This window comes from Dipodomys spectabilis, unplaced genomic scaffold (assembly GCF_019054845.1).
Source record: "Dipodomys spectabilis isolate Male_0828 unplaced genomic scaffold, ASM1905484v1 ptg000342l, whole genome shotgun sequence".
NCBI classification, from domain to species: Eukaryota; Metazoa; Chordata; class Mammalia; order Rodentia; family Heteromyidae; genus Dipodomys; species Dipodomys spectabilis.
The window spans coordinates 2141822-2152888 of NW_024871019.1; the positions used below are offsets into that span (position 1 = coordinate 2141822).

Consider the following 11067-nt stretch of genomic DNA (forward strand, 5'->3'; position numbering starts at 1 on the left):
TAACTCTCATCTCTCTTCTCTAGCCATCTAGATGTATCTACGGCTTCTAGTTCATAAATAAGAATGTGGCAGAGCTGCTTTGAAATGGGTGGCCAGGTGATCTTGATGGTGGGAAGTCAAGTCTAACGTCCAACTGTGAGTCAGAAGCGGTAGGAAGGAAGATGCAATCTCCTTGTGGGAGGGGGGAGGGGGAGGTGTCGGGGCCGGGGGGGGGGGGGGTGCTCTGCGCGGCTCAGGGGCTCCCGGGGCCCTACACGTAGTCATACTTGGAAGGCTGAGATTGGACCTCATCCTCGGCCCGGGCATCCCCCACCACCGTAGATCTTCTTGTTCCTCGTGTTGGACCCAAAGCCCGTGCTGGCTTTGAAGCCCCCCGGGTTTGTAGGCGACGTTGTGACCCGAGGTGTGGTAAGACACTGCTTTGTAGCTGCAAGCAAGACAGAACAGCCGCTCACACAGCCTGAACCTGCGCTCACGGCCGGGGCGCTCTACCACTTGAGCCACACAGCACCACTTCTGGTTTTCAGGTGGCCCATGGGAGATCAGAGTCTCAGGGACTTTCCTGCGTGGGCTAGCCCTGAACCTCGATCCTCAGATCCCTGAGGAGCCAGGATGACAGGCGTGAGCCACAGGCTCCCCGGCCTCCCTCCTGTATCTTAATAGGCTGGCATAGTCCCGTGTAGTTCTGTAACTGTCCCACGCGGACCAGAGGAAGTACCAGAGGAAGTTCAATGAACGACTAGCCCCTGGGGAGAAGGACCCCACCCCCAGGCCGCACGTGACCAGAACTCACTTGGTGTCATCCGGCGTCAGCCCGCGGCAGGCGATGCACATCAGTACCCCCTCCGATGAGCGTGAGGCCCCCCGCCACCCAGCCCACGAACAGAGCTGCGCCGAAGGTGTACCTGGGCGGGGACACGATGGGGTGAAGGTAGTGGCCCTGATTCTAGAAGATTTGTCCACTTGCCCTGGCCAGGCCCAGTCTCTCAGTTCCCCTTTTACTGGAGTTTTTGTTTTTGAGCGCTCTACCACTTGAGCCACAGCGGCCACTTCTGGTTTTTCGGATGGTTCACTGGAGATCAAAGTCTCACGGACGTTCCTGCCCTGGCTGGCTTTGAAACCGTGATCCTCAGATCTCAGCCTCCTGAGTAGCTAGGATGACAGGCGGGAGCCACCAGCGCCGGCTTAAACTTTTCTTTTTTAAACTTTTCTACACCTGGTTCATCTTCACCTACAACAAGCCCCCTTCAGTCAGTGGATGCTCATTTCCATACTGGTTCATTTGCATACCAGTTAATAGTTCCTGATTGGTCATCAGCATAATAGGACCTCCCCCATGGCTTGCTGTCAATGGATACTCATTTGCATACTGGGTAATAGTTCCTGATTGGTCACCACCTCAGTGGGCCTTCTCCCCACCTGATGGCTTCCTAGCAACTGATGTTCATTTGCATACCGTGCCTTTGCATATTGTTTAATAGTTCCTGATTGGTCACCACCACCATGGGCCCTCCTCCACCCTACAGCTTAATGTCAACTGGTGTCATTCGCCTACTGGGCTAATAGTTCCTGATTGGTTGCCACCACAGTGGGCCCGCCTGCCTCAGACAGGTTGCTGTCAACGGATGCTTATTTGCATGCCAGGTTACTAGTTCCTGATTGGTCACCACTGCTGTGTGGGGGGAGCTCTCCTCCCCCCCTCCCCCGTGTGTGTGCCAGTGAAATCCCGGGAACTGTGGCTGTATTTCAGTGCGAATGTCAGATCAGCCTCAGGTTATACCCCCGGGGGGACACCTCACAGAAATGAAGTTTATGAATTTATAGGTGATGCTTGATTTACGATCGGGCATGGTTACCTCTGATAAATTTTGCTCTTTCAGGTGCTGACAGTCCCATTAAGGGGACACGCGTTTTAATCGGCTTTCTTACCCAGGTCTTGGTGGTGGAGCAGCATTGGTGTGTCTGTGTCTGTGGCTGTCTGTCTGTCTGTCTTACCTGGTCTGCACCGTCTGGACCATCCCATTCATGCTGCTGTACATGTTGGCTGTGGACATCCAGAAATTCGTCACCAGCATGTTGGCGAACACGGACACCCCGATAATTGCACACACACCTGTGGGCAGAGAGTGGACCAGTCTGTCGGCAGCTGCAGAGGGGTGCCGGGTAGACCCCGCAGGTGACAGGCTATTCCCTTCCTGTCACATAATTGTCACCCCGCGTGCGGGACAAGGGGTTGGGCTGGCTTTGAACCGCGATCCTCCGATCTCAGCCTCCTGAGTAGCTAGGATGACAGGCGTGAGCCACCGGCGCCCGGCTAGTTCCTTTTTTATTACGATGGTTATATGCTTATAGTTGTACAGAGGGGCTCCCATTTCAACCTGGGTCGCCTCTTCCATCAGCCTCTTCCCAGCTCTTCCCGACCCCACCCCTGCCCTCAACTTACCCAGTTTTTATTTTCACATAATTCACATGGAAAGTAATGTGCTTCACCCCCTCCTCCATACCTCAAGCCCGGCCTTCTACCATGCGCTCTGTTATACTATAAATTCGTTGTGCAAGGTATTGCACCATTGGAATCCTCCCCTTTGCACACATCATACTTCAGTTAACACACCTGTGTATAGTAGGACCCTGTCTATGTTTACGTATATTTATAAATTAGATCTAACAGTGTTGCTGATTTCAAGAACACACTCTTTCTCTCTCTCTTTTGGTGTCAGTCCTGGGGGCTTGAACTCAGGGCCTGAGCCACTGTCCCTGAGCTTTTGTGCTCAAGGCTGGTGCTCTACCCCTTGAGCCACAGCTCCACTTCCAGTTTTCTGAGTGGTTCATTGGAGGTCAGAGCCTCACGGACTATCCCGCCAGGGGCTGGCTTTGAACCGCGATCCTCAGATCTCAGCCTCCTGAGTAGCTAGGATGACAGTCACAATCCATCGGTGCTGGAGCTTGATTCAAGCGCTCTCTTGAACCCGTTTTTTTTTTTTTTTTTGGTGGGGGGGAGGAGAGGGTTGCGGTGGCAGGCAGGGGGGAGGAGACCCCGCGAACCTGAGATGATGAACAGGATCCCGGAGGTCAGCGTCATCTTGGCCTTGGCAGAATCCTCCATGCTGCTGATGCGAATGCATTTCAGGGCAAAGATGGACACAAGGATGCCGATGACGCCCACCACGATGCCCACGATCATGAGGGCCCGCACCGCCTGGAGCATGGCTGCGGGACAAAGCGGGAAGGGGGCCGAGGGGAAAGACACAGGAGAGACGGGCCTTAGAGCACCCTCACACCCCCGAGCTGGTACACCCGGCACGCCCGAGCAACCCATAGACCAATCCGTGGCTTGGCCAAGAGCCGGGGGAATGGTGGGAAATCACAAAAGGCATCCACCCAAGGCCCAGATGGCGCACGGGAGAGACTTAGATCACCGCGGTCATGGGAGTCTCGTGGACTCCCGTGGGTCAGTTCTTGTCCTTTGGGGTCTAGGCCTCTGGGCAAAGGGGCGGAGTTGGGGGGGTGGAGCTTGCTGGAAGCAAGCGCCTTGTCCGCTTGCTCATTGAGAAATCCAAGTCACCCACGTGTGCTCGGAATGATACACGAACCCACGCACGTATCCATGAGTTCGTGTACTCATTCTGCAAGCATTTTGGAGCTCAGAGCTGGGGCTAATGCCTTGGGGCACAGGCTGTTGGAGATACCAATTTCATGAGAAATAATTTCTACCTTCTAGGTGATGGCTGTGTGTGTGTGTGTGTGTGTGTGTGTGTGTGTGTGTGTGTGTGTGTGTGTGTGTGTGTGTGTGTGTGTGTGTGTGTGTTATTGGGACTTGGACTCAAGGGTTCGTTTGCTGTCCTTAGCTTTTTTCCACACAAGGTTGGTGTTCTACCATTTGAGCCAGGCTCCCGTTTCTACCTTTTCGGTGGTTAATCAGACCGTAGGAGCTTTACGGGATTTCCCGGCTTGGGCTGGCTTTGAACAGCGATCCTCACATCTCACCCTCCCCAGTAACTAGGATGCCAGGCGTGAGCCGCCGTGGCCATTTCTGCTTTCTATTTTATTATAGATTTGTGTTTCCTCCTTTGCTTTCACAACGACGTGGGTGATTTTCACACAGCCAGGTTTCTAAGCTGGCTCAGGGCTGGTGCTCTCCTACTCCAGCCACAGGACCGCCCGTCCCGCTTTTTTTTGGGGGGGGGGCTGGGTAGCTTCTTGGAGATCAGAGTGGTGTTTGTTACAGGACTTGCCTCCCCCCAGGCTGGCTTCGAACTACCATCCTGACGCTTGGCTTATTTGAACCATGAACTAAAAAAGCAGGCGAGGTATCCGCAGGGTTTTCCTCTCCCAGCCCCATCAACCTAGCTTATCTTGCTGAAGAAACGCTGTGCCTGCTGCTTCTGAAGACACGCGCTCTCTACCCCGGGGAGGTTTAGGTGCCTCCTCCCAGCGGCCCTGGGAGGCTCCCGGGCTGGGGCAGGCCCCTGCCCCCAGCGGCCCCATCTCCTCCTCCTCCTGCTGTGGCTTTAGTGCTTGCATTTCACCTGAGCCCTTCCCTCCTGCTCATTCCCTCCGCGCAGGCATTCGGAGACCTGCAGGAGGGCGGGTGGCTGCCCCCTCCTCCCCCCCACCCCCCCACCCCCCCCATATCAGTGAGCGTCTAGACACTTTGTCCCAAGGAACGTGTCCCTCCCCCTCGACTACACGCGGTGCCCAGGAACCGCCCACTAAGCAGGGCCGCTCTCCCTCCCTCCACCCCCCCACCCCTCCTCTTCCCTGTCCACCCCACCCCCACCGCAGCTTGGCTTTCCACAGCATCACTGGCGTGGGGGGGAGAGCTGGGTAGAAAGCGGTGCTGGCCGCCCCCTGCCTCACCCCCACTCCCCTCGGCTCATGCCTGTGAGCCTAGCTGTTCAGGAGGCTGAACCCCAGGGGAGGGGCGGGAGGGGGGGAAGAAAAGACCACCAGGCTCCGATTGCTCACGAGCCATCAAAAAGCCGGAAGTGAAGGCATGGCTCACGCGGTAGAGGGCCCGCCTGGAGTGCAAAGGCCAGTCGGGAGCGCAAGGCCCTGAGTTCAAGCCCCAGTATCCCAGTACATGTACACACACGTACACACACACACACACACACACCCCCTCCCATGCCTCGCGGGCTACCTGGCTGGCTCTGGTCACCATGATGCCAGCACAGGTGGCAGATGTTCACCTGCAGCCTGGGGTGGTTGGAGCCTGGGGGGGGGTCTCCCCTCCCTCCCCCCCCCCCACTCGCTTCTCCTGCCCTACATCCTCGAATAGCAGCAGTCCCACTGTGGATTTCACGTGGGCACGGAAATAAGCGTCTGCCGGGTTCAGCCACGGAGCTGTTGAGGTTTGGTTTGGGGCAACGGCTGATACTCACTGGGCTGACTCACACTGTACCCCGAAACTCGAGTGCCTGCGGCCCAGTGGGCTCAGGGGGGAAAAAAACAACCCAATTGTTTGTTGAGTGCATGATTGGATGAGTAATGAGTTGGTTTCAGAGAGGAGGAGGAAGGGGAGAGGAAGGCAGAGGAGGAGGGGAGAGGGAGGGGAGAGGGAGGGGGAGGGGAGTGGGGTGAGGAAGAGGAGGAAGGGCTCTGTATCACATAGGGGCCCACGCTGACAACCTTAACACAAGAGGCGAGGTGCTGTGCTGTTTTTGGGGGGAGCAGAACCTTATCCTTCTGTTCACCTGGCTTTCCTCAACGCTTCACGTAGACCAGTCTACGTGTGCACGCCGGTGGCTCACACCTGCTATCTTGGCTTAGCTGCTCAGGAGACGGAGCTGTGAGGATCACCATGCGAGGCCAGCCTGGCTGACAGGAGAGTCCGGGAGACTCTCATGTCCACGAGACACAGCCAACAGCCAGACAGGGAGCTGTGTGGCTCAAGAGCTAGAGCGCCAGCCTTAAAGTAGAAGAGCTCAGGGACAAGGCCTAGGCCCTGAGTTCAAGCACAAAAAGGCAGTCGATGAAAGGCACCAGTCTAGCTTCTGCACCACCGGTGGCTCACGCCTGTGAACGCCCAGCTCCTCGGCTCTTCCCCACCCGATACAGAAAGAAAGGAAACTGGGCTGGGAAGGTGGCTCCGTGGTGGAGCGCTCGCCTCGCATGCATGAGGCCCTGGGTTCCATTCCTCAGCACCGCACACACAGAAAAAGCCGGAAGTGGCGCTGTGGCTCAAGTGGTAGAGCGCTCGCCTGGAGCCAAAGCAGCTCAGGGACAGCCCCAGGCCCTGAGTTCAAGCCCCAGGAGTGGCAAAAAAGCAAAGACAAGAGCACCGCAAGATGACTCCGGTGTTTCATGGGAGAGAGGAGCCTCACGGCCTTTCCTGCGGGGCTGCCTTTCAACCGTGCGCGATCCTCCGATCTCAGCCTCCTGAGGAGCTAGGATGACAGGCGGGAGCCACCAGCGCCCGGCTCTTTTAAGGAAGGATTAGTCTCCCCCTCCCCGCCAGCCTGGCTCCCCATCCTTTGCAGCCCAGACTCTTGAAACCTCCACCCCCCTCTTCCCCCCACCTCTGCCAGAACCAGTAAGGTCCTCTCCCTGGCCCCCCTCAGGGCCTCCTGTCTGCGATCCTCCTGTATCACCTGCCTACCTGGCAGGCCTAGGATGGTAAAGTAGGGCCGGCACTCGGTGAAGCCGGAGCTCTGCTGCACGCAGCTCCTCCACAGCCCCTCGTGCTGGAACACGGCGGTGACGGGGTTGTCGTACAGGTCCTGCGTGCTCCACGTGTCCATCCCCGCGGCCGCGATGCACCCCGCCACCCCGCACGCGGCCAGCAGGAATCCCACCAGCTGGCACGCGGTGGTAGACACGGCCATGGCTCGGGGAGGAGGAGACGCGGGCCTGGGCTCCTCTGGATTGGAGGTGTGCGCCCAGCAAATGCGCCCGCACGTGTGTGTGCGTGTGTGTGTGTGAGTGTGAGAGTGGACGCACTTTCCCTCAGCCCGCTGCAGTGTTTGCTCGCGGTGTTTTCCTTAGATAGCTTCAGTTTCGCTCCTGGTTCAAGGGCGTTATTACTATTACATTCTCTCTCCCTCGTTTGTTAAGAGGAGAGGCCATCAAGAGTCCTTATCCTGGTGCTTCTGGGTCTCCCAGTCGCCTGGAACACTCCGCCAGCCCAGGGGACGCGAGTGTCCCTCCTCCCGCTCCTGTGGCCCCCCCACCCCAGGTCTGGTTCTGCCCACCATGGTGGGGGGGGGGCCCAGCCGCCGTAGAACCCCACCAGGGCCCAGCGTACAGGGTAAATTTGATCAGACTTAGCTCACCCCCCGGAATCATTAGATTTATGCCCCAAATAATAAGGGTGTGAAACCCACTTCCCACCCTCTCATCCCTTTCCACTTCGACTGTAGAGGACTCGCCCCATGCCAGGCAAGCAGGGGGCAAGAAAAGAACCCCCCCCCCCACTTTTGAGGACCAGGGATTCCTGCTCTACAGAGGTACTTTCTTTCTTTTTCTTTGTCTCTGTTGGTCGTGGGGCTTGAACTCTGGGCCTGGGCGCTGTCCCTCAGCTCTTCAGCTCAAAGCGAGCGCTCTACCACTTGAGACAGCACCACTTCTGGTTTTCTGGTGGTTTCATTGGAGATAAGAATCTCAGGGACTTTCCTGCCCGGGCTGGCTTTGAACCGCGATCCTCAGATCTCAGCCTCCTGAGTAGCTAGGATGACAGACGGGAGCCACGGGCGCCTGGCTTGTGTTTTGTTCTGTTCATAGGATAAGAGCCGGGCAGTCCTTGTTGATCATGCTACAGTCCTTTTATGACTACACCAAAGCCAGCCACATAATACAAGCACAGGAGATATGGATATAGGATGTAGAGAGATCTAGCTCTATATATCTATATCGCAGCGATGGATGGATGGATGGATGGATGGAAAGATGGAAAGCTGGATGGAGGGATGGATAAATGGATGGAGGGATGGGTGGATGGATGGATAAATGGAGGGATGGATGATAGTTGGAGGATGGATGGATGGATAGATGCATGGGACGGATGGATAGCTGGATGGATAGATAATCTGGCTTCTGTATTCAGAGCCATTTTAACTAGATCTCAAACCTGGACTTCAAGGCCCTGAAATACATGTGAGTACACCCCCCCCCACACACACACTACACATTCACGCTTCGGTGGCTAATAATCGCAGCTTCACCAGGAAGTGAGCCCACAAGCCTGGCCCTTTGGATCTCTCAATGTTATCTGGGCCGTACCCACTCATTTTCCTCCCAGTAAACAGAACGCACCATGGGGAAGGCCTCGCCCTCACCCAGGCCCTCATTTGCACGCTTCAGGCTCTGTGGTCGGCGTGTGTGTGTGTGTGTGTGTGTGTGTGTGTGTGTGTGTGTGTGTGTCGAGAAGGAAGCAGGAACTAGAGCAGCCAGATCAAGGCAGAAGCAAGGGTAAGACGGCCTAAAGAACGTGCTCTTGAGACCCGGGAGTCCTGGGAGTGAGACTCTATGGCCGACAGGAAAAGACGGGGAGGGACAACTAGAGGAAGTGAGCGGAGATGAACCAATCAGGGTGGAGGGATTCTGGTACACTCTCCCTGTAGACAGAGTCTCTAATTCCAAGAAGAGACAGGCCTCTGAGTTCTTAGGAAGGCCCGGGGGCTAGGCTCCGTGCACCGCACGCGTCTTCTAACCACTGCCTACGCTGGCTGTGTTGTCACCAAAAGGATAGGCTGACAACAACAATGAGTAGTTGATTCCGGAGCTACCGGTTCTCTCGCCCGGCATTTCCCTCTCCTCTCCTTCCCCCGTGAAGTGAGTGCTTTTATCCTAAATTTTGAGATCAAAAAAAAAAATCTGAAGCCAGGCGCCGGTGGCTCCCGCCTGGGCGTCCTCCTCGCTCCTCAGGAGGCTGAGATCGGAGGATCGTGGTTCCAAGCCAGCCCCGGGCAGGAAAGTCTGGGAGACTCCGATCTCCGATGCACCACCGTGAGCTGTGGCTCAAGTGGAAGAGCACCGCTCACTGTGAGCAAACGCAGCTCAGGGACGGCGCCCAGCGCCTGAGGTCAAACCCCAGGACCTGCACCCCCCCCCCCCCACTTCCTACAATATTCCATTTGAGAAATACAGACGTTGAGTCATGAGCTCTTGTCTGTCTGTCTGTGTATGTCTCCCTCTCTCTCTCTCAGTGTCTGTCTGTCTCTCTCACATTCACACAAGTTCTAAGAGCAAGTATAACAAAGGAACTCCTGTGTACGTCTTGGAGTATGGTGCTCACCCTGTCCCTCTGGGCATCCTCTCTTCCTGGGTCAAACATGGGGTGCTCTTGTCTTTGGGGACCCACCCTAGGAGAAGCCTGGGTGGGGCTGTAGAGCTGGGCCCCGGGTGAGAGAGCCAGGTCTGCAGACTCCCTAGAGGTGCTTGGCCTCAATTATCTCCAAGACAGACATTAAGCCCTAGGCTTACCAGGCAGGCCGCACAAAATCCCGTAGGGTAGCTGCCTCCTGTAGTACCGGCACCTGCTTTGCCGGTGTCATCTCTCCGGGGAGCAGTGCGGGGTGTGTGCCCGCGTCCCCACAGGCGTCGGAGGTGGCATTGGTTCAGGGCCAAGCCTCCCTCTTGTTCAGAGCTGTCTAGGTCTCCGGTTTTGCCGGGACTAAAGGCCTGTCCTACGGACGGGATCTGGTCCTTTGTGTTTGACGCGGGGTCCTTCTGTCTCTGTCACCTAGTTATATTGCCTCTGCCTGCCCTCCTGGTTTCATGATGTCCCACAAACAAGCAAACAAAAGCACAAACACCACTTTGTGGAGTGCCTGGCACCTCGTTTGGACTTGAGCACCATCCCCGGCCGAATCCTGTCCCTCCAAGGTCACCCTGTCCTCTGCCCCAGGGTAAGATGTCCGGCCACCTCTGCCAGCTCTGGCTTCCCTTTCTTCCACACTGCCCACCCACTCTACGTAGTAATAACCACCTTTCAGGAGACCCCGGTTATGGGTTTGTGCAGATAAGAACCCCACAGACTTTTCCTTCCCCGGGGCTGGCCTCGAACCGCGATCCTCTGATCTCAGCCTCCTGAGGAGCTGGGATGTCAGGTGGGAGCCGCCAATGCCCGGCTTCTCTGCCTCATTTCTACCGTGACTGCTTGCTCAGGGGATCCCCCCCACCTCCCCTTAAAACAGTGCCAAGGGGTGGGGGTCAAGACATAGACACGGTCCCCAGAAACAGATCAGAGGCTCCCAACAGTTCTGGAACGTTCCTTCTCTCTACGATCCTCATCTCGCTGCCGTTCTCACTCAAGGTGGGCCGCAGAGACTCTTGCTCCAGTGCTCCCTTGGCACCTGCCATCCCCGATCCGCCGCTAGTCCCCCCCCCCCCCCCCCGTCCCCAGATCCCCGGGGCCCTTACCTGGCAGTCCCAAGAGGGTGAAGTAACCCCGGCACTCGGTGAAGCCCGAGCTCTCCCGGACGCAGGACCGCCACAGGCCCTGGTAGTTGAACACGGCGGTCACGGGGTTGTTGTACAGGTCCTGCGTGCTCCACTGGTCCATGCAGGTGGCCGCGATGACCCCAGCCAGGCCTAGGACGGCCACCACAAACCCCAGGCCCTGACACATGGTGACAGACATGATGGCATCCAGCCCAAGCCCACAGGACCGAGGGCGCAGACACACTGAGCGCGCCTGGCCTCGGGGGTGGCGTTTTGCTGGGCCAGGCTGGTTGTGTTCTTTTGCACACGGCACCCCACAGCACGGAGGGAGGGGAACCTTGGTCCTGCCCCCCTCCCCCCCCCCCCCCCCCCCCGTGGCTTTATCTAGCCAGGTTAAGATAATCACCTCAACATGGTACCAAGAGCCGTTTGTTTCCCACCATAGGTATACTTGGCTCACTGTTTACCTTTTCGGGGTGTTTTCTTTCCTGATTAACCCTGGGTTCCCCTCTGTGGAGGGAGATGGAGGCGCTGACAACCACCCCCCCCCCTGAAGTGAGCAGGGAGATCTGTGTGCTGTCACCTTCCTGAAGGTTTGTCTGTGTGCCCAGGGCCAGTAGCTCACGCCTGTAATCCCGGCTGAGAGCTGAGGACTGAGGTTCGAAGCCAGCCCCGGGGGAAGGA

At 57.1% G+C, this 11067-nt stretch overlaps 1 protein-coding gene across 1 annotated transcript; it reads right to left on the minus strand.

The window, feature by feature from the left end:
* Positions 1–250: 250 nt before the first annotated feature.
* Cldn18 (claudin 18) lies at positions 251–10582 on the minus strand. The gene is given in 8 exon segments (XM_042665769.1): positions 251–304; positions 306–377; positions 379–427; positions 794–843; positions 845–905; positions 1996–2113; positions 3046–3210; positions 10363–10582. Coding segments are annotated over 8 exon segments (789 nt in total).
* Positions 10583–11067: the final 485 nt, after the last annotated feature.